This window comes from Salmo salar, chromosome ssa17, assembly GCF_905237065.1.
Source record: "Salmo salar chromosome ssa17, Ssal_v3.1, whole genome shotgun sequence".
Classification (NCBI taxonomy): Eukaryota; Metazoa; Chordata; class Actinopteri; order Salmoniformes; family Salmonidae; genus Salmo; species Salmo salar.
Window position 1 is genome coordinate 74,278,814 of NC_059458.1, and position 18,530 is coordinate 74,297,343.

General features: G+C 45.8%; 1 protein-coding gene across 12 annotated transcripts in view; it reads left to right on the forward strand.

Annotated features, from left to right (window-relative positions):
- The window catches only part of LOC106576581 (neuron navigator 3), a 416,631-nt gene that overhangs the window by 262,494 nt on the left and 135,607 nt on the right, over nucleotides 1-18,530 (forward strand). For all 12 annotated transcript variants that reach the window (XM_045700121.1, XM_045700110.1, XM_045700113.1 and 9 more), the window contains exons 3-4: nucleotides 327-379; nucleotides 13,914-13,986. In XM_045700121.1, the coding sequence (XP_045556077.1) occupies nucleotides 327-379; nucleotides 13,914-13,986 (126 nt within the window). The remainder of the gene's footprint in view (nucleotides 1-326; nucleotides 380-13,913; nucleotides 13,987-18,530) is intronic.

Below are 18,530 nucleotides of genomic sequence, written 5' to 3' on the forward strand. Positions count from 1 at the left end.
CACAGAGAATCGCACGTCCACACACTCACTCACTCACTCACTCACACACACACACACACACACACACACACACACACACACACACACACACACACACACACACACACACACACACACACACACACACACACACACACACACACACACACACACACACACAGAGATCCATGCTCCTCCTGTTACTGAGCTCTGTAAGGGCTCCTCCACCAGACTAGACTAGAAGTCCTCTAACTCAGAAGGGTCACTGATGCTTCACTGTGTGTTTAGGCACTTCTTCTTGTGGGAAGGTTTCACACTTAAGTTTTTTGTTGTTCTTCTTCTTCCAGCTAATGAGAAAGTGGAGGACATCAATGCCAGCCCCAGGAGTCAATCACACATGGTGAGTCTGCTAGTTCACCTTTCTTCTTGTGGAGGTGATAGTATTATTACTCTTTTTATTTTTGCTGTCATGGTATTGAAATGTTGGCCTGGTTAAGAATTGCAGTCTGTGTACTTAAGGACATGTTTTGTAGGTCTTTCAGGGTACTGTCATGAACATGTTTGATTGTAATGCAGGAAACATAACAGTACTATTCAGAGACCACAGGCTGACTGCTATGGTCCTAATTGCAAAAATCTCTTAGCCAAGAATATACTATTTCAATGATGTGACTCTAAATGCATAATGTCTAATTGCACACAGCCCACAGCTTGACGATTACCTCTCAATCTAACTATAATTCAGTGGGTTCTCTCACTTTGTCTGTCTGTTTTGGCCTCTTTTACACTAGTGTAATTAAAAGCGACTTAGCTAGCTTTATTGCCGTGTAGTCTGAGTGTAGTTTTAATGGATTCTGAGGGGGGATTACTGACCAGGCTTCTGTCTTACAGTAAACCCAACAGGGTTGGTGTTTGGCCAAAGCCCTGTGTTTGTGGCTAGAGCTGGGTCTGGTCCACTGTGACACACTGGTCACTAAGGGCTCTCCCCTACAAGCCCACAGAAATGCAGGTCCAGACGCCAGCCACCCCTGTCCCTAAAGGATTTGTGCTGGAGGAGGTGTGTGTGTGTGTGTGTGTGTGTGTGTGTGTGTGTGTGTGTGTGTGTGTGTGTGTGTGTGTGTGTGTGTGTGTGTGTGTGTGTGTGTGTGTGTGTGTGTGTGTGTGTGTGTGTGTGTGTGTGTGTGTGTGTGTGTGTGTGTGTGTGTGTGTGTGTGTGTGTGTGTTCACTCTTTGTCTCAGTCACTCAAAGCACATTGATCCAGCATGAGCCTCAGAGGCCGTGCCAGCCCCTGTGGTGGGGAGGGGAACTTGACTTTGAGGAAACACGTCTGCTTGTGGCTCAGGGTATATGGGGGACATGAGCAGAGGGAACATCTGACACACTGGTGGAGCCGTGTTGCACTGAGCAGCTCTGGAGAGAGGAAAACACTGGTCCTCAGAACTGGGTGGATTTAAGGGAAGCCACTGAGGGTCAAAGGGCAATTCAGGAACAACTGAGGTAACAGAGGATAATTGGAGATGATGTGGCAGACAGGTTTTCAGAGTGTGTTTTATCGCTGCAGACTAGGAACAGTTTGTTAGTGAATGTAGGTGTACATGTACTGCATGTTGTGCTGGGTTGGCAGTAGATGCTATGTGCCTCTCCGGTGTTGTCTGTGTGATCGAGCTAATATGAGTCAGTAAACCTGGGTTCTCCAACCCTGACCCTGGAGAGATACCCTCCTGTAGGTTTTAACTTCAACCCCAGCTGTAACTAACCTGATTCATATTATCAACCAGCTAATGATTAGAATCAGGTGTGCTAGGTTAGGGTTGAAGTTAAAACCTACAGGAGGGTAGCTCTGCAGGAACAGGGTTGGAGTTAAAACCTACAGGACGGTAGCTCTCCAGGAACAGGGTTGGAGTTAAAACCTACAGGATGGTAGCTCTGCAGGAACAGGGTTGGAGTTAAAACCTACAGGACGGTAGCTCTCGAGGAACAGGGTTGGAGAGCCCTGCATTCAACTGTTGATGGGAAGCGTAGGTGCTGTGAGTGGGACCTGACTGGCTTTACATACCATTCAGCTTGATAGTGGACGATTGACAGGATGGGATGATGTGAGGGATACTGAAGAAGGAAATTGAACACTGCTAACATGGCATTGCAGTGACTACCTACGGATATCCATATTAGGCAAACGTCCAATTCCGTAACACGTTACGTTAGTGTTGCTATCACTGTGTAAAATCTCTTAAGTACAATTTAATAATATTGTAGTTACTCATTATTTCATAGGACTTACAGCAGCAACCCTTACCCTAAGCTACAGGGTGAAATACAGTGTAAAAATGAGTAATTACATTACTAACTGGAGTAATTACACTGTACTAAGGGCTCTGTAATGTAAAGTGAGTCAGTCCATCTATATCACCGCTACTGAGCGGAGAAATGACTCATTCCTTAAGTCTTGTTCATTGAGCTTTTGGAGATTGTAGCTGCGTAGCTGAACAACACTGAAGAAACTATTTTCAGCAGGTGAGGAGCATCTCTTATTGTCTGAGGAAGTAGGAGGAACAGTCTTCTCTCCAACACGGCTCGAGCTATACTTCACCGACTAAATTGCACAATAGACTCTCTCCCATTGATCTGACTCTGCTCAGGTCGGCTAGTTGATCTGGCTGGAAGAGAACGTGGCTAAGCGCTCGTCTAAGGCCAGCCAGCCAGTAGTGAACATCAACTGACCCCAACACGTTTGTTCTCCATTAGTGAAAGAGCAAGAGGTATGGCATCCCTGCCAACTGGGGGTACCAGGGGTGAGAAAATGTGGGAGGAAACCTTGAATACTTTACATGTGAGGGATGGTAGCGATTCCAAGGGGCATGCCATTCTCGGTGGTCGATTCTGGAATTCCGAGCAAGTCTTTCTCCAAACATGCCGCTTGGTGTGTTTGGGGTTGGGTTTGCTGGGAACTGAGACAGAGTTTCTGTAGACCACATCCTGACCCACAGTACAATATAGTCTCAGTGGGGAGACTGGACGACCGCTTTTCAGAGGCAGGCTGAGCCAAACAAGAGAAGAATCTCAAATGTGTTTCCTAGCACATCCTCTCTCATTTACATTTGAGTCATATAGCAGCCGTTCAGAGTCACTTACAGTTAGTGCATTCATCTTAAGATAGTTTGGTGGGGAAACCACATATCACAGTCATAGTAAGTACATTTTTCCTGGGTGTTTTGTTTTTGGTCTCCTCAAAACCCATTAGATGAGATGGTCAGAGGGGAGGTTCCTCTGCTCATTTCATCCAATGGGTTTTGAGAAGGAGGCGAGGAGAGAGGATGCGAGGAATCAAGAAAATGCAATTGAGATTCTCTCAAGGACAAGGCAGTGTAAAGGGATTACAGTCTGATTATGTCTCTTTACACTGGGTTAGCCATGTGGGGAGGAACTCACACGCTGTTCATTAAGACACCACGTCGGAGCTCCGCGTCTTTTAAGCGTCTCTTTCATCTCACAGCATGTTTCACGCTTCTCTTCCACTGTTACATCTAAGGCTTTCTGACAGCGACACTTCTCTAATTGTATATGGAGTAGCCAGGGGAATTAGATATGAACAAACAGGGCCCTTGAACGGAGCAGTCTTCTTCTTCTTTAGTCGTTGGTGAAGAAATGATGGTCTGACAGGGAATGACAGCCTGGATCGTAAAAGGCTCTGTTCAGCAGAAAAATAAAGCTCATTTATGGCGTCGTTAGTCCACCGCAGCACACATCAGCGGAACGTAGACATGACGTGTGCTCAGTTCACTGTCCTTCTGAAGTTTCTGGAGTCTAACAAGCCCCGGTGTTCCTGTGGTTGGCACTGTACTGATGTGTAGTTTTAAAGATGAATCATAGAATCGCTATTCTGATTGAATTAGTTGTCTGTAATTGTTTCCATATGTCCTTCGTCTATGCTTGGTGATGTGTTTTAATGTATGCACAGCGCCGTAAACAAACTTTCCCCGTGGGGATAATAAAGTGATTATCTTTATTTTTACAGAGACTTGAGGCAGTGATGCCGGCTTTCCCCGAGCAGCACTTTAACCTAGTCTTTTCCTTCAGAGAGAGCCTCAGGCTGCATTAGTCAGTTGAAGTGAGGTTGGTTGGTTCCTTCTCCCGTCACATGGTCCAATGGTCACATGGAAGGTATAACAGAGTTAGGTGTTGGTTAAAGGACTCGTGAAGCAGCCCGGCGCCATCTGTGGCCAATCTGTTGGCAGTGCACAAGACGGACGGATGAGGGACACGCAGCACGCGCCCATCCCATTAACCTCATTCGCCCGACACTGTCAGTGTTAATACCGTCTGGTATTAGCACTCTTAGATGGATCATGTATACCTGGTGTGAAGTGTAGGCGTGAGTTCCTTTGTGGCTACACTGTTCAACATCTGCCCTGTTTTATTGTACCGGTTGGTTATTGGATTCACCAGCTCCAGCTGTCAAGCCTATCCTTGTGAGATGAGATCAGTTGGTCTGGTAATGATGTGACATACGAAGGTTCATGACGTGAGGCTGGGGAGTGTCCCTGGGTGTCACTATGATGACATATATCCCTCTCATTCAAATCTGGACCTCAAAGCCTGTTCCCCTACTTGTTGTTACTGTTCCCCTGATTTAGACCTGGGATACCAGCTCGGTGCAATGAATTATCAGGTTGAACAGAAAAACCAGCAGTACCCTGGACCTCGTAGGGTAAGAGTTGAATTCCCCTGGAATAGATCATTGACCTGAAGTTGCCGTGAGCAGCTGGATAGTTGGAACAGTGTTTTCACCATTTATAAATGGAGTTGGATAGAATCATTCTCTAGTCACAACTCTGGCCGTCGTATTCTACAGTCCTGCTGCTTTTCCTTTCTCTCTCCCACTTACATGATGAATGTTATCCATTGGCAGCGCACGCACCTCCCCCAGGTAGAAATATGTGCCTAGTTAAATGAATGACAATCAGCTGGTCTGTGGAGGATTGAAGCTGTGCATCTCTGTTTGAGTTTCTATCTCATTGCTCATTGCCATGGATTTGCTCCAAACCCTCATCCAATTTCCATTCTTCCTCCATGAAGTCCAGGCCATGGGAGGACCATTTTTTGGGGGGTGGGGCCAACCCTTTCATGTGTCTACACAGTAGACTATTCTAGAACTGACGAGGGAACACCTACAGGCCTGTTATGTCCCAGTTGTACCCCACATGGACCCTTTTAATCCCTCATTATAAAAAAGAGGGCTCGACAGATGTCCTGTTAAAAGGGGAAAAATCTGACTTGTTAAAAAGGTTCTGCCAGGGGATTGCTAACCTTTGATCTATCTCTGTTCTCTCTCTGACAAAGCTAAAGTTCCTGACCGCCTCCATCTGTCTGTCACTCTCTCTTTCTCTCTCTCCCTCTTTGCCTCCATCTCGCTTTCCCTCGTGTTCTCTATAAATATGGTACACTTCCCAAAATACTTTTTTTATGGACAGTCCATTTACGCTCCAAGAGATTTCAGCTCTGAAAAAGACCCTTCACTTTTCCTTGCGACTTTTATTTCGTTCCATTCTTCCTTAACTGTCTCGACACAGCCACCCTCTCAATCACCTTCAGTGTGATAGGTGTAGTGTCACAGTTTCAATCAATTGTGAGGATCGTCACAATGTCCTTTCCTCTAAAGTCTCAGCCCTGGCGCAGAGACATGGGATTCATCCTAAATGGCACCCTGGTCAAACGTAGTGCACTATTTATGTAATAGAGATGCTATTTGGGATGCACCCACAGTTTAGTTTGGCTCGGTAGGTATGGGGGTCGTGAGAGGTCGTCGGTGGCAGGAAATGGTGCGAGCTGTGAAGGCATTTCCCACCTTGCTACTTGACTGGCCAGCAGGTTATGTAGACGGACATTTTCAGATGCCAACACTTGACCCTGCTGGTCCCCTCTGTGATGAACCTCAGACACGATAGACAGAGCTCCCATTGTAGCCTGTCGACAGCAACTTCCGCCTGCATTGTTGCACTGCTGGGCACACGTATGAGGAAGTCATAGTGGTAGGGGTGAATTCTTAGCTACCAAGCTGTGGATACTACTGGTTGACGGATTATACTAATGCTGAATGAATTTTAATGGCTGAAAAAATTCCTCTTGGCTATTCTATTTGTGTATTTTTGAACAGGGTTGTATTTTTGCAGACCAGAGTTCCCTGTGTTTCTGTATTCGTCTTCAAGAAAATGAATACAATGGTGGAATAAAGTCCTCTTTGATATCATTTGAAAACATACAGCAAGACAATTCAATGTAGGAATTCTCCAACCCCAATAAGAAGCTTGCCCGCTCTGCTAAAGCTGCGAAATAACTAACAACTATTAATGAAGTCCTCTTTACACTGAGGAACAGGGGAAATGAAATAAAACACAAGTTCATTAACATAGGAGAGAGACGGTATATTTCCCAAGGTTTGTGTAAAACCTGCCCTCTCTGACAGCCGTATGAAAGAACCAGTCATTGGAGATGATTAGGACTGTCACCCAAAATCTATATTGAGTAACTAAAATATGCAACAACCCCATTTATCCTCACACACCCACCATCCAGAGCTTGACTGATATTAGATTAACCCTCACACACCCACCATCCAGAGCTTGACTGATATTAGATTAACCCTCACACACCCACCATCCAGAGCTTGACTGATATTAGATTAACCCTCACACACCCACCATCCAGAGCTTGACTGATATTAGATTAACCCTCACACACCTGCTATCCAGAGCTTGACTGATATTAGATTAACCCTCACACACCCGCTATCCAGAGCTTGACTGATATTAGATTAACCCTCACACACCCACCATCCAGAGCTTGACTGATATTAGATTAACCCTCACACACCCACCATCCAGAGCTTGACTGATATTAGATTAACCCTCACACACCCACCATCCAGAGCTTGACTGATATTAGATTAACCCTCACACACCTGCTATCCAGAGCTTGATTGATATTAGATTAACCCTCACACACCCACCATCCAGAGCTTGACTGATATTAGATTAACCCTCACACACCCACCATCCAGAGCTTGACTGATATTAGATTAACCCTCACACACCTGCTATCCAGAGCTTGATTGATATTAGATTAACCCTCACACACCCACCATCCAGAGCTTGACTGATATTAGATTAACCCTCACACACCTGCTATCCAGAGCTTGACTGATATTAGATTAACCCTCACACACCCACCATCCAGAGCTTGACTGATATTAGATTAACCCTCACACACCCACCATCCAGAGCTTGACTGATATTAGATTAACCCTCACACACCTGCTATCCAGAGCTTGACTGATATTAGATTAACCCTCACACACCTGCTATCCAGAGCTTGACTGATATTAGATTAACCCTCACACACCCACCATCCAGAGCTTGACTGTTATTAGATTAAACCTCACACACCTGCTATCCAGAGCTTGACTGATATTAGATTGGAGCCGGCTCCTTACATTGGATTTGATTACCCCGGGGTGATGTGGTATAGAAGCCCCCTCTGCTGTAATGTGCCGTCGTTTGTGCCAGCCGTGCCCATCAATGGCAGTAGACCGCTTGAGCGACTCCATTTTGATTCATGGCTTATCAGCTGTCGCCCACTTTGGATGCATGGAGGGTGATGGGCCTGCTCTGAAGGGGGTTGGAGATCGATGTTAAAGGCAGCGTGTCAGCCCCCTATAGAGCTGACTGCTGAGGTGAAGGAGGGATAAGAGAGAGAAAGAAAAAGAGGGGGTACATTAATGGAGAACGATGGTGTGTCGTTGGGGGAGAGCATGAGCCACTTCCTTTCAGGTTGGTTTCAAAAGTGTCAGGCAGCAGAAAGTGAAAGCACCAACTGTCTCACCTTTGCTGTAACATACTTCACAAAAAGCCTTAAAGGGGCAATCTGTAGTTTGCTACATCCATTTTTGGACTTCTAAATAAATGAGATATTCCTATTGATTCTTGAAGAATATAACTTCTAAATGCCTCATGACCTTCTTTCAACTGTCGTACCCCTTCAGAACCCAACATATACGCTTGTTTTATTCCAGTGTTTGTAAACATTGTAAATCTAAACAAACACTGTAACCCTCAAAACATGCTTAAAAATATAATTGTGATGTCTTTGATCAGTTCTTGCATCCATAGCTCTGTCTGTGAATTTGAGAGTGGTTCCATTTCTCCAGGCCTATCCTTCAGCTTTTTACCAAAACAGAGGCGGGGGGGAGGGGCATGCCTTGTTGTTTCAACTGCAGATTGCCTCTTTAAACCAGAAAACCTCACCTTAAGAGCCAAATACATCAAGACCAAACAAATAAATGGTCTTGGTCAAGTTTCTTCTCGCCCTAAAACCTCTGTTTCCCTCAGCTGTTTTCAGTTTCAGAGCGAGAGGAGGCCTCGTCGGCCTGTTAACATGTGGAGTTCAAAGCCCAGGCCCGGCTACAGTGATTAAAGCACCATCATGCTGTAAAGCATCTAGTCTAAATCATCGGCTTGCTCATTACACTCATTGGGCCCACAGGAATTTATTTCCCATCACCACCACAGCCGGGCTGTGTTCACCCTTCTGTTCTGACAGTTTTCAAACTCAATGGAACAGGTTTGTAAAGTAAAAACGCTTACATAGGTCCCTGCCAGGTTTTGAAGCACTCTTAGTGGCAGTACAGGCAGCATGGCTTCTCTGAGGGTAAAGTGAGAAATGTATTCTGAGCTGTTCTGAGCCGTGGTGAAGCACCAACGTAAGGTATTCTGAGCTGTTCTGAGCCGTGGTGAAGCACCAACGTACGGTATCTGTGTTGTTCTGAGCCGTGGTGAAGCACCAACGTAAGGTATTCTGAGCTGTTCTGAGCCGTGGTGAAGCACCAACGTACGGTATCTGTGTTGTTCTGAGCCGTGGTAAAGCACCAACGTAAGGTATTCTGTGTTGTTCTGAGCCGTGGTGAAGCACCAACGTAAGGTATCTGTGTTGTTCTGAGCCGTGGTGAAGCACCAACGTAAGGTATCTGTGTTGTTCTGAGCCGTGGTGAAGCACCAACGTAAGGTATCTGTGTTGTTCTGAGCCGTGGTGAAGCACCAACGTAAGGTATTCTGTGTTGTTCTGAGCCGTGGTGAAGCACCAACGTAAGGTATTCTGTGTTGTTCTGAGCCGTGGTGAAGCACCAACGTAAGGTATCTGTGTTGTTCTGAGCCGTGGTAAAGCACCAACGTAAGGTATTCTGTGTTGTTCTGAGCCCTGGTGAAGCACCAACGTAAGGTATCTGTGTTGTTCTGAGCCGTGGTAAAGCACCAACGTAAGGTATTCTGTGTTGTTTTGAGCCGTGGTGAAGCACCAACGTAAGGTATTCTGTGTTGTTCTGAGCCGTGTTGAAGAACCAACGTAAGGTATTCTGTGTTGTTGTCACGTTCTCTATCTTCAAATTCCCTGTCATATATGAGCCAAGGCGCAGCGTGCCGGTGATTCCACATCTTTATTTGAAGAAAACCGAACCAAAACAATAAACAGGTAAACAGCATGAAACGTAACACAACTGTGGCGTACACACACAGAAATAATAATAACCCACAAACACAGGTGGGGAAAAGGCTGCCTAAGTATGATTCCCAATCAGAGACAACGAATGACAGCTGCCTCTGATTGGAAACCATACTCGGCCAATAAAGAAAAAACAACATAGACATACAACACATAGAATGCCCACCCCATGTCACACCCTGACCTAACCAAACAGAGAAAAATGACTCTCTCAGGTCAGGGCATGACAGTTGTTATGAAACAGATTGCTTTTGGCGAAGATCAATTGTAATTGAGGCGTGGGCCCATTTGTATTTGACAGTTATGTCTGAGGGCAGGGGCGGAAATCCCGGGGGGGACGGGGGGGGACACGACCCCCCCATCCTGGGAAAAATATGATTTGTCCCCCCCAATATATCACTGAAACATAACTATGTAATTTAAATAATATTAATAATACGCAATGAAAGCAATTGTGCTGATTATAGACACTTAATAGCGCGTTTTTAAGTTTCAAAAGATTGCGACCCCCCCACCCTTTGCCTCACAATGGTTTGATCCACTGCCAGTTCCTTAGTTGGCAAGGTAACAGAGGGGTGTTATCCACTGTCTGAAAGGCACTCAATGAACGTAACTGACGTGAAGTTAATCCAGTCAATCGCGCACACACACTAGCTGAATATGCAGAGCTAGCGGGCAAATATTAACTATTAAGCTAGCTAGTAATTATTCCATTTATGTGGCCTCGTCAAAGATGGAATCTTTGCTATCGTCAATTTATTCCAAGATCAGCATGCAGATGATGTAAGTTAGTGCTTCAAAGTCCCTGTGATAAGGTTAGCGATAAAATGAAGTCCAAACTGAACAGAACTACACTCTCTTCTACCATTGTCTTAAATATATTTAATGGTCTCGTTGCAAAAGCTAAATTGTCGCAAGGGAACTTTTATTTATTTATTTTATTTCACCTTTATTTAACCCGGTTAGCAAAGATTATAGCAAACACCATTGAAACGGAATTGGTGCTCGCTAGCTTTGCAAATTCAGCTATTGTTGGAAGCCAGCCAATATGAAACAAACTATTAAAATTACAAAAGGTTGCAGCATATGTTGTGTAAATGGTGAACGCATACAGCTGTCAACTCTTGTCATTTTAATCCGTTTCACATTTGCTAGCTACCTTTTAGATCGAAGCCCAAATAGAATGATAAAAGATAAGATGATAGAAGCCCATCTCCTACTGTAAATAACCTACACACTGTGTGTGTGTGTGTGTGTGTAGCCAGCCAGCCAGGTAGAAAAATGGCAGAAAAATAAAAGACAGACAGAGTATTTTTCAGCACACCAAAACGCAAAGTAAAAACCCTAGTAGCCTAATATCTCAAAGACTAGTTGATAAAATGTTCATAAGAAATAAATGAAATTCTAATGGAAATGTTTCACAATGATGTCATTAGGCAGAGCAGGCAACAGATGGCACACAGACAGCAGAGTTGGGGACAGATATGCAGGGACAGACTGGCAGAGACAGGGAGTCTCAGGTAAGTTTGTTGAGTCTTTGTTTGGCAACATTATGAAAGGTTCTCAATGTTTTTTACTTGTAAAATAGGAACATAATTGGAAAATGCCATGGATACCCCCACTCTCAACTTAAACTGGTGACTGAACTAAGATTTGTTAAAGGCAATGGTATTGCTGTTGTGATTAGTTGTGTAGTTTTGGGTACCGGTAGTTAGGAGTACGGCAAACACCTTATTTCTTTGGTTCCTCAATATACATTTACCATATTACAATGTAGGCTATGTGTTACAGCACTACTTTTGGTGTCCCCCTCAGGAATTGCTCTTGAGAAAATTTCATGTAATTGTCCCCTCCAAAGTTGATATCAGATTTTCGCCCCTGTCTGAGGGATAACACTTTCCAAATGTGGCGGTTACTTGAAACCGTTAGAGAGAACCAAAGTGCCTCAACACACATTTTTGGGACTTGGGAGCGATGCGAGCAAAGTAAACTGCAAACATTTATTCAGCATCAGAGCCTCATTTTGATCTGTTCAGTGTGAATTAAACATGGTTTGATTTACGATGATTATAACTCCAACAACAATAAACTTGAACAAGAGGACTTTAGTATTATGTCAATTGTGCTTGCCTAAAATCAGCAGTCATTTTCTGATGGTGGATGTTTGTGTTCTTGTCAGTTCCCGAAAGTGCAAATTTGGTGAAATGTGCCTCATCAAAATGTTCCATTTGCAAATTGCTTTTAATGACTTATGTGGATCTGTAAAATGTCAATTTACATCGGAGCAAGAAATTATCCGAGTTCCTCGAGAAGCCGTTAAAATATATCACAAAGCCAAACCGCCCACCAAAATTGCAGTTTATTTAGCCAAAAAGCAGTGGAACATTAAGTCTGCGCTTACCAACAACTCTTTAAATGACCATTCAGCTTTGTTTACCTCATTTAAATCTAAAGACCGACAGAAGATCATCAGTGGTAGCTCTGATCTAATAGCTCTCTGGTGAGAACGTCAGAATGTCAGTTGCAGAACATTGCCTCCAAACGATCAGACAGGATACAGGTCTCTCACTCTCCCGGACAGATCTACTGTCTGTTTTCCTATGGGTTGACTCCTCTGTCTTTGTGTCGCCTGTTCAACATGCCCTGCCTCTCTAGTCTCTGTCCTCCCCCTCTCCCTGCCTGGCTAACAGATGCACGGAGCTGCGTGAAGGCACCCGTGGATATTTGACTTGACGTTGTAAATATTTTTAAAGTAGCCATTTAAAACAGAATTATTGAAACATTAGTCCAAGGAGGCTGAGGTGATACCATGCGTGTCCTGTTAGTTACATTTCATCTGTGTTTATATGACACTAATTTCCACAGATGCTTTGAGCAACTGGATTTGTTGGGTAGCCTTTTTTTCCCCCCACAACCGCCCTCAACGGAACAACACGAATGTGTATTTGATACTTCACTAGCTAGCAACTTAATTGGACGAGACTTAATTGGGAAATTATGACCATAATGCACGGTGCTCAGCACGTCACTACGCTGAGATGAATGTCTTAAACACATTTTTACGAGAGAAGGGTATAATCAAACTGTTAGGTTGTTGGGGGTGTCTGGCTAAACATATGTGGAACATACCACATGTGAACAGCCCGACATCTGTGCCTCTTTTTTCCCTTCCAGTTCTGTTTGTGTTGTGGAGGCAGATGAACAGGCTGTGATCCCCATGTTCTGGTCCCGACCCTGTTGATACAGGCAGAGTAAACAGCCATCCATCCTCCCTGTCGCATGCTACCACTGGCTGGTGCAGGGCTGGAGTGGTACATTACATTGAAGTCAGACGAGACCCATCCGTCTGTACAACTGGCTGTAAATCCACCTCCTTTCACCCTGAGACGGGTCAGGGCCAGGTTGGGGCTGGACACCGTACAATGTTGATACGCTACAGAATGTGCCCTCTTTACAACGGAACTGTAATCACAACCAAGATGTGTGTGGATCTGAGAGGGCTGGCAGGCGAGAGAGAGGGCATCGTCAGAGACACCCGGCGGTCCTCCTCTATTGGCTTATTAAGGTCTGATGTCATCACTGACGTACATTTACATTACAGTCATTTAGTCAACAGTCTAGGTCAGACTCCAGACCAGACTACTGAGATGGTGTCCCTGTTCCTCTGGGGGAGGAGGCGTTTCCCCTCAGGGCTGGTTAGGGTTGAGACTGAAGCAGCACGGAGAAGGAATCCGTTAAACTCCACTGCTGCTGGACGCCGCCTGTCTGCCCAGCCTAGCCAGCCAGCCCAGCCCGCCCTCACAACAGCCCCAGTACAATACGGCCCAGTGGAGCTCTCTGCCCTGTGGTGACCTTCTCATGAAAGCCCTCTGTGCCGAGGGCTGAGACTACCCGCCATGCAAACGGTGGCAGGCGTTAGCCACTCTCAAGGAATGCACAGTGATTCATATATAAAAGGGTCAGTGCCTCGAACTCAGTAGAACTTTGTCAGTCTGAGGGAAGTTGAGTATCGCTGTTGACTCTAGTGCTGCCTGTCAGCCGTGTATTGTATCGTAATTGGCCTCAAGTGGGCCACATCTGCTGTACTGTATACATACTGCATATCGTCCAGGGCTGGGGCTGTGGGCTGTGTAGGTGGGACACACTGTGGTCACTATGTCAGACGGCCCGGCTGACTCCTTGTGTCACGTACGGGTCAAACGGGCTCTGCCATAATCAGACAATGGGTGCTTTATGGCCAATGGGTTGATCAGCCCCTAACTCCATCCCCCTGAGACATTCTGCACATTGAATGTGAAGTAGCCACTCCATGACAGTCCTCCACAACCACCATGCTTTCCTCCACTGACTGTTGTTCATCTCCTCATATTCTCTCTGTCCTCAGACCGAGAATTTGGACACCTGCCTCAGTTTCCTGGATGCCAGAGGAGTGAATGTACAAGGGCTCTCCTCAGAAGGTAAGACTGAATTCTTCTTTTTTTATTAAGTTGAATGTATAATGATGATTGTTAACCCATGTGGCTTGAGACAAGGCTAGGAACTAGGACTGTGTTTGTACGGTTTCTTAAACTATGGGTCGGTACCCCAACTGGACTCTGGGCCCACAAATATTTATATTTCTTCTTGATTTGGGTCATTGGGTCACGGAAGGACGGTGAATTTCTCATTTGGGTCTCGAGCTGAAAAAGTTTAAGAAATCCTGATCTAGAAGACGTATTTACCACAGGATGGAAGGAAGTTAGTGTGTCTTGAGAGTTATAGCAGGATCGGTCAGCCTAACTACGCACGGTTTATGAATGGCCCATTTGAGGTTACTCTCCTCCTACAAGCTGCTATTAATCAGATATACAGCCCTACTCGTATGGGTGTTAAAATGTCTGAAGTAGCCCCACAGTAACTAGCCAACTGTTATTTAAGACCAGTGTTTGTTGTCCTGGACCCGTCAGTTTAACTCCCCTCTAAAGTTTGGGGAGGTGACGATGCCCTTGACCTATCGGAACAGCCGAAATAGCCGTCCCAATACTCTGACCGGCTACTCTAAATTCTGTTCCCCTAAAAACAGCAAAGTGACTTTGCCAGTCTGGAATTGAAGAGGGTACCTAAATATACAGGCTATTGGGTTACTCTGCTCTGCAGCCTTGTTCTTGGTCACTTTGCATGACTTTTTTATGGCCGTGGGTCTCTGTCCCCCTGGGCCATGTGTATGAGAAGTGGGCCAGGCGTGGGTCTTTGTCCCCCTGGGCCATGTGTATGAGGAGTGGGCCAGGCGTGGGTCTCTGTCCCCCTGGGCCATGTGTTTGAGGAGTGGGCCAGGCGTGGGTCTCTGTCCCCTGGGCCATGTGTATGAGGAGTGGGCCAGGCGTGGATCTCTGTCCCCCTGGACCATGTTATGAGGAGTGGGCCAGGCGTGGGTCTCTGTCTCCCTGGGCCATGTGTATGAGGAATGGGCCAGGCCTGGGTTTCTGTCCCTCTGGGCCATGTGTATGAGGAGTGGGCCAGGCGTGGGTCTCTGTCTCTCTGGGCCATGTGTATGAGGAGTGGGCCAGGCATGAGTCTCTGTCTCCCTGGGCCATGTGTATGAGGAGTGGGCCAGGCATGAGTCTCTGTTCCCCTGGGCCATGTGTATGAGGAGTGGGCCAGGCGTGGGTCTCTGTCCCCCTGGGCCATGTGTATGAGGAGTGGGCCAGGCGTGGGTCTCTGTCCCCTGGGCCATGTGTATGAGGAGTGGGCCAGGCGTGGGTCTCTGTCCCCTGGGCCATGTGTATGAGGAGTGGGCCAGGCGTGGATCTCTGTCCCCCTGGACCATGTTATGAGGAGTGGGCCAGGTGTGGGGCTCTGTCTCCCTGGGCCATGTGTATGAGGAATGGGCCAGGCATGGGTCTCTGTCTCTCTGGGCCATGTGTATGAGGAGTGGGCCAGGCATGAGTCTCTGTCCCCCTGGGCCATGTGTATGAGTGGGCCAGGCGTGGGTTTCTGTCCCCCTGGGCCATGTGTATGAGGAGTGGGCCAGGTATGGGTCTCTGTCCCCCTGGGCCATGTAATGAGGAGTGGGCCAGGTGTGGGTCTCTGTCCTTCTGGGCCATGTGTGTATGGAGTGGGCCAGGCAGTGGTCTCTGTCCCCCTGGGCCATGTGTATGAGGAGTGGGCCAGGCGAGGGTCTCTGTCCCCCTGGACCATGTGTATAAGTAGTGGGCCAGACAAGGGTCTCTGTCCCCCTCGACCATCTATATGATGAGTGGGCCAGGCGTGGGTCTCTGTCCCTCTGGGCCATGTGTATGAGGAGTGGGCCAGGCGTGGGTCTCTGTCCCCCTGGGCCATGTGTGTGAGGAGTGGGCCAGGCGTGGGTCTCTGTCCCTCTGGGCCATGTGTATAAGGAGTGGGCCAGACAAGGGTCTCTGTCCCCCTGGACCATGTATATGAGGAGTGGGCCAGCCATTCCATATACCCCTAAGCTCGTGAGGACTATGCTTCATTGAATTAGCTGTGGGTTCTGCAGACTTTTGAGGCCTCCATACGCTTGTGCTTAGTTTTTACGAGGCGTGGAGTTTGAAAAGAAACGGGACGTTTGATGTACTTGGAGGGTATAGGATTTTTCCAAGAAAACAATCTAATAATCTTCTAGGAAAAAAACTCCAGAAAGGCGTCTTGTGGGCGACCTCAGCCTCAGATGTGCCAGATTTAATGATCTTGTTTGTCGCATGCGTCAAAGTCCCGGAAACACCCCTGATATAACTTCATAGCAAGCAAACAAAGACTTAATACATAGCATAATAAAACTGGACTTCCTCATTTTCTGTTCAATGCTAGAAAACAGCCAACAAACGGTACAACAACCATCCAATGTCCAGCACTCTTTTGTTCAGCCAGGGTATTCAACACCCGCTTTTCAGTTCCACCAGTTAACCCGCAGATAGGTTAATCCGTGCCTGCTGAGATCTATTCAAGGGTCACTCGCTCTAGTCTAAACCAAACCTTTTAAAAGCAGGTGTGAACCTCTAAAAGTGTCCTTCCTGCAGTTCATAGCCATGTACAGCGAGGGGTTATCTGTGGCAGGTCGTTAAGTGGTGGCAGGGTCTGTACGGTGAGGGAGAACCAGCTGGACGGCAGGGCCCTGCTCCCACTGTGACGACTGTGACACGAGCCTAAACTTACTCCTTGATCTCTGTGGGCACAGATGCCTGTTGGAATAGGCCTGTTTTTCCTAGCGTGGGTAGCACTTAACTGCCTCTCCTTGCTGGATCAGTGAGGACACCCATACTCACTCTCCTGATCCCCAACATTCAATTTGTCAGCTGGTTGGGGTACAGAGTAGCTGAAATGGGAAGAGAATGTAGAATACGAGGTTTAACTTCTTGGGGCTATGTGGGACGCTAGCGTGCCACCCGTGGTGCACCCTATCAACAGCAGGTGCATTTAAAGAGCGGCAAATTTGAAACCAAATAAATGTCAAAATTCAAATTTTTCAAACATACAACTATCTTACACCCTTTGAAAGATAAACATCTCCTTAATCTAACCACGTTGTCCGATTTCAAAAAGGTTTTACGGCGAAAGCATAAAGTTAGATTATGTTAGGAGAGTACATTGACAATAGCTGTGTGTAATGTTTTGTCAATTCAAAGACAGGGTCACCAAAACCATAAAACCAGCTAAAATGATGCACTAACCTTTTACAATCTCCATCAGATGACACTCCTAGGACATTATGTTAGACAATGCAGGCATTTTTAGTTCTATCAAGTTCATATTTATATCCAAAAACAGCGTTTTACTATGGCATTGATGTTGAGGAAATCGTTTCACTCCAATAACCGGCAGTCAAGTCAGCACCACAAATTAAATAATTAAAATTAGAAAACATTGGTAAAATATTATATTGTCATTTAAAGAATTATAGATTTACATCTCTTGAACGCAATCAACTTGCCAGATTTAAAAATAACCTTACTGGGAAATCACACTTTGCAATAATCTGAGCACTGCGCCCAGAAAAATATGCTTTGCTATACAGACAAACGGCCATGTTGGAGAGATCTAAAATCGAAAATACTATGTAAATAATCCATTACCTTTGATTCTCTTCATCAGATGTCACTTCCCGGGATCCCAGGTCCATAACGAATGTAGTTTTGTTCAAAAAAGCTCATCATTTATATCCAAAAAGATCCGTGTTGTTAGCACATGATCTAAGCCAGCCGGACTTCTCGTCATGAACGAGGGGAAAAAATATATTTACGTTCGTTCAAACATGTCAAACGTTGTATAGCATAAATCATTAGTGCCTTTTTTAACCAGAACATGAATAATATTCAAGGTGGACGAATGCATTCTCTTTTATAACGTATTGGAACGAGGGTACCCAACATGAACTCGCGCGCCAGAGTCTAATTGGCCATCACCGTTCCATGGCTCTTGTTCGGTCAGATCTCACAGTAAAAGACTCAAAACACTTTGTAAAGGCTGGTGACATCTAGTGGAAGCAATAGGAAGTGCCAAAACATTAATCAACCCCTGTGTGTTTCAATGGCATAGGCTTAAAGGTCATTCAACACATCAGGTATCCACTTCCTGTCAGAAAATGTCTCAGGGTTTTGCCTGCCAAATGAGTTCTGTTATACTCACAGACACCATTCAAACAGTTTTAGAAACTTTAGGGTGTTTTCTATCCATATATAATAAGTATATGCATATTCTAGTTACTGGGTAGGATTAGTAACCAGATTAAATCGGGTATGTTTTTTTATCCAGCCGTGAAAATACTGCCCCCTAGCCCCAACAGGTTAAAGACCTCAGATCATGTCACTTTTGAAAGGGAAATGTATAACTTCCTCTTTCTCTACAGTCAAAGTTCGCAGCCTTGGTCGTTAGGGTCAAATGTTATTGAAAGAGGCCAAGGCTAAATCAGCCCGCGTCTGGGGATTAAATCCAGGAAAGATTAATTGGGTGGGAGCAGTTCAGCAGTCCCATTATTCCTCAATACTTTTCCAGTACCATTCAGGCC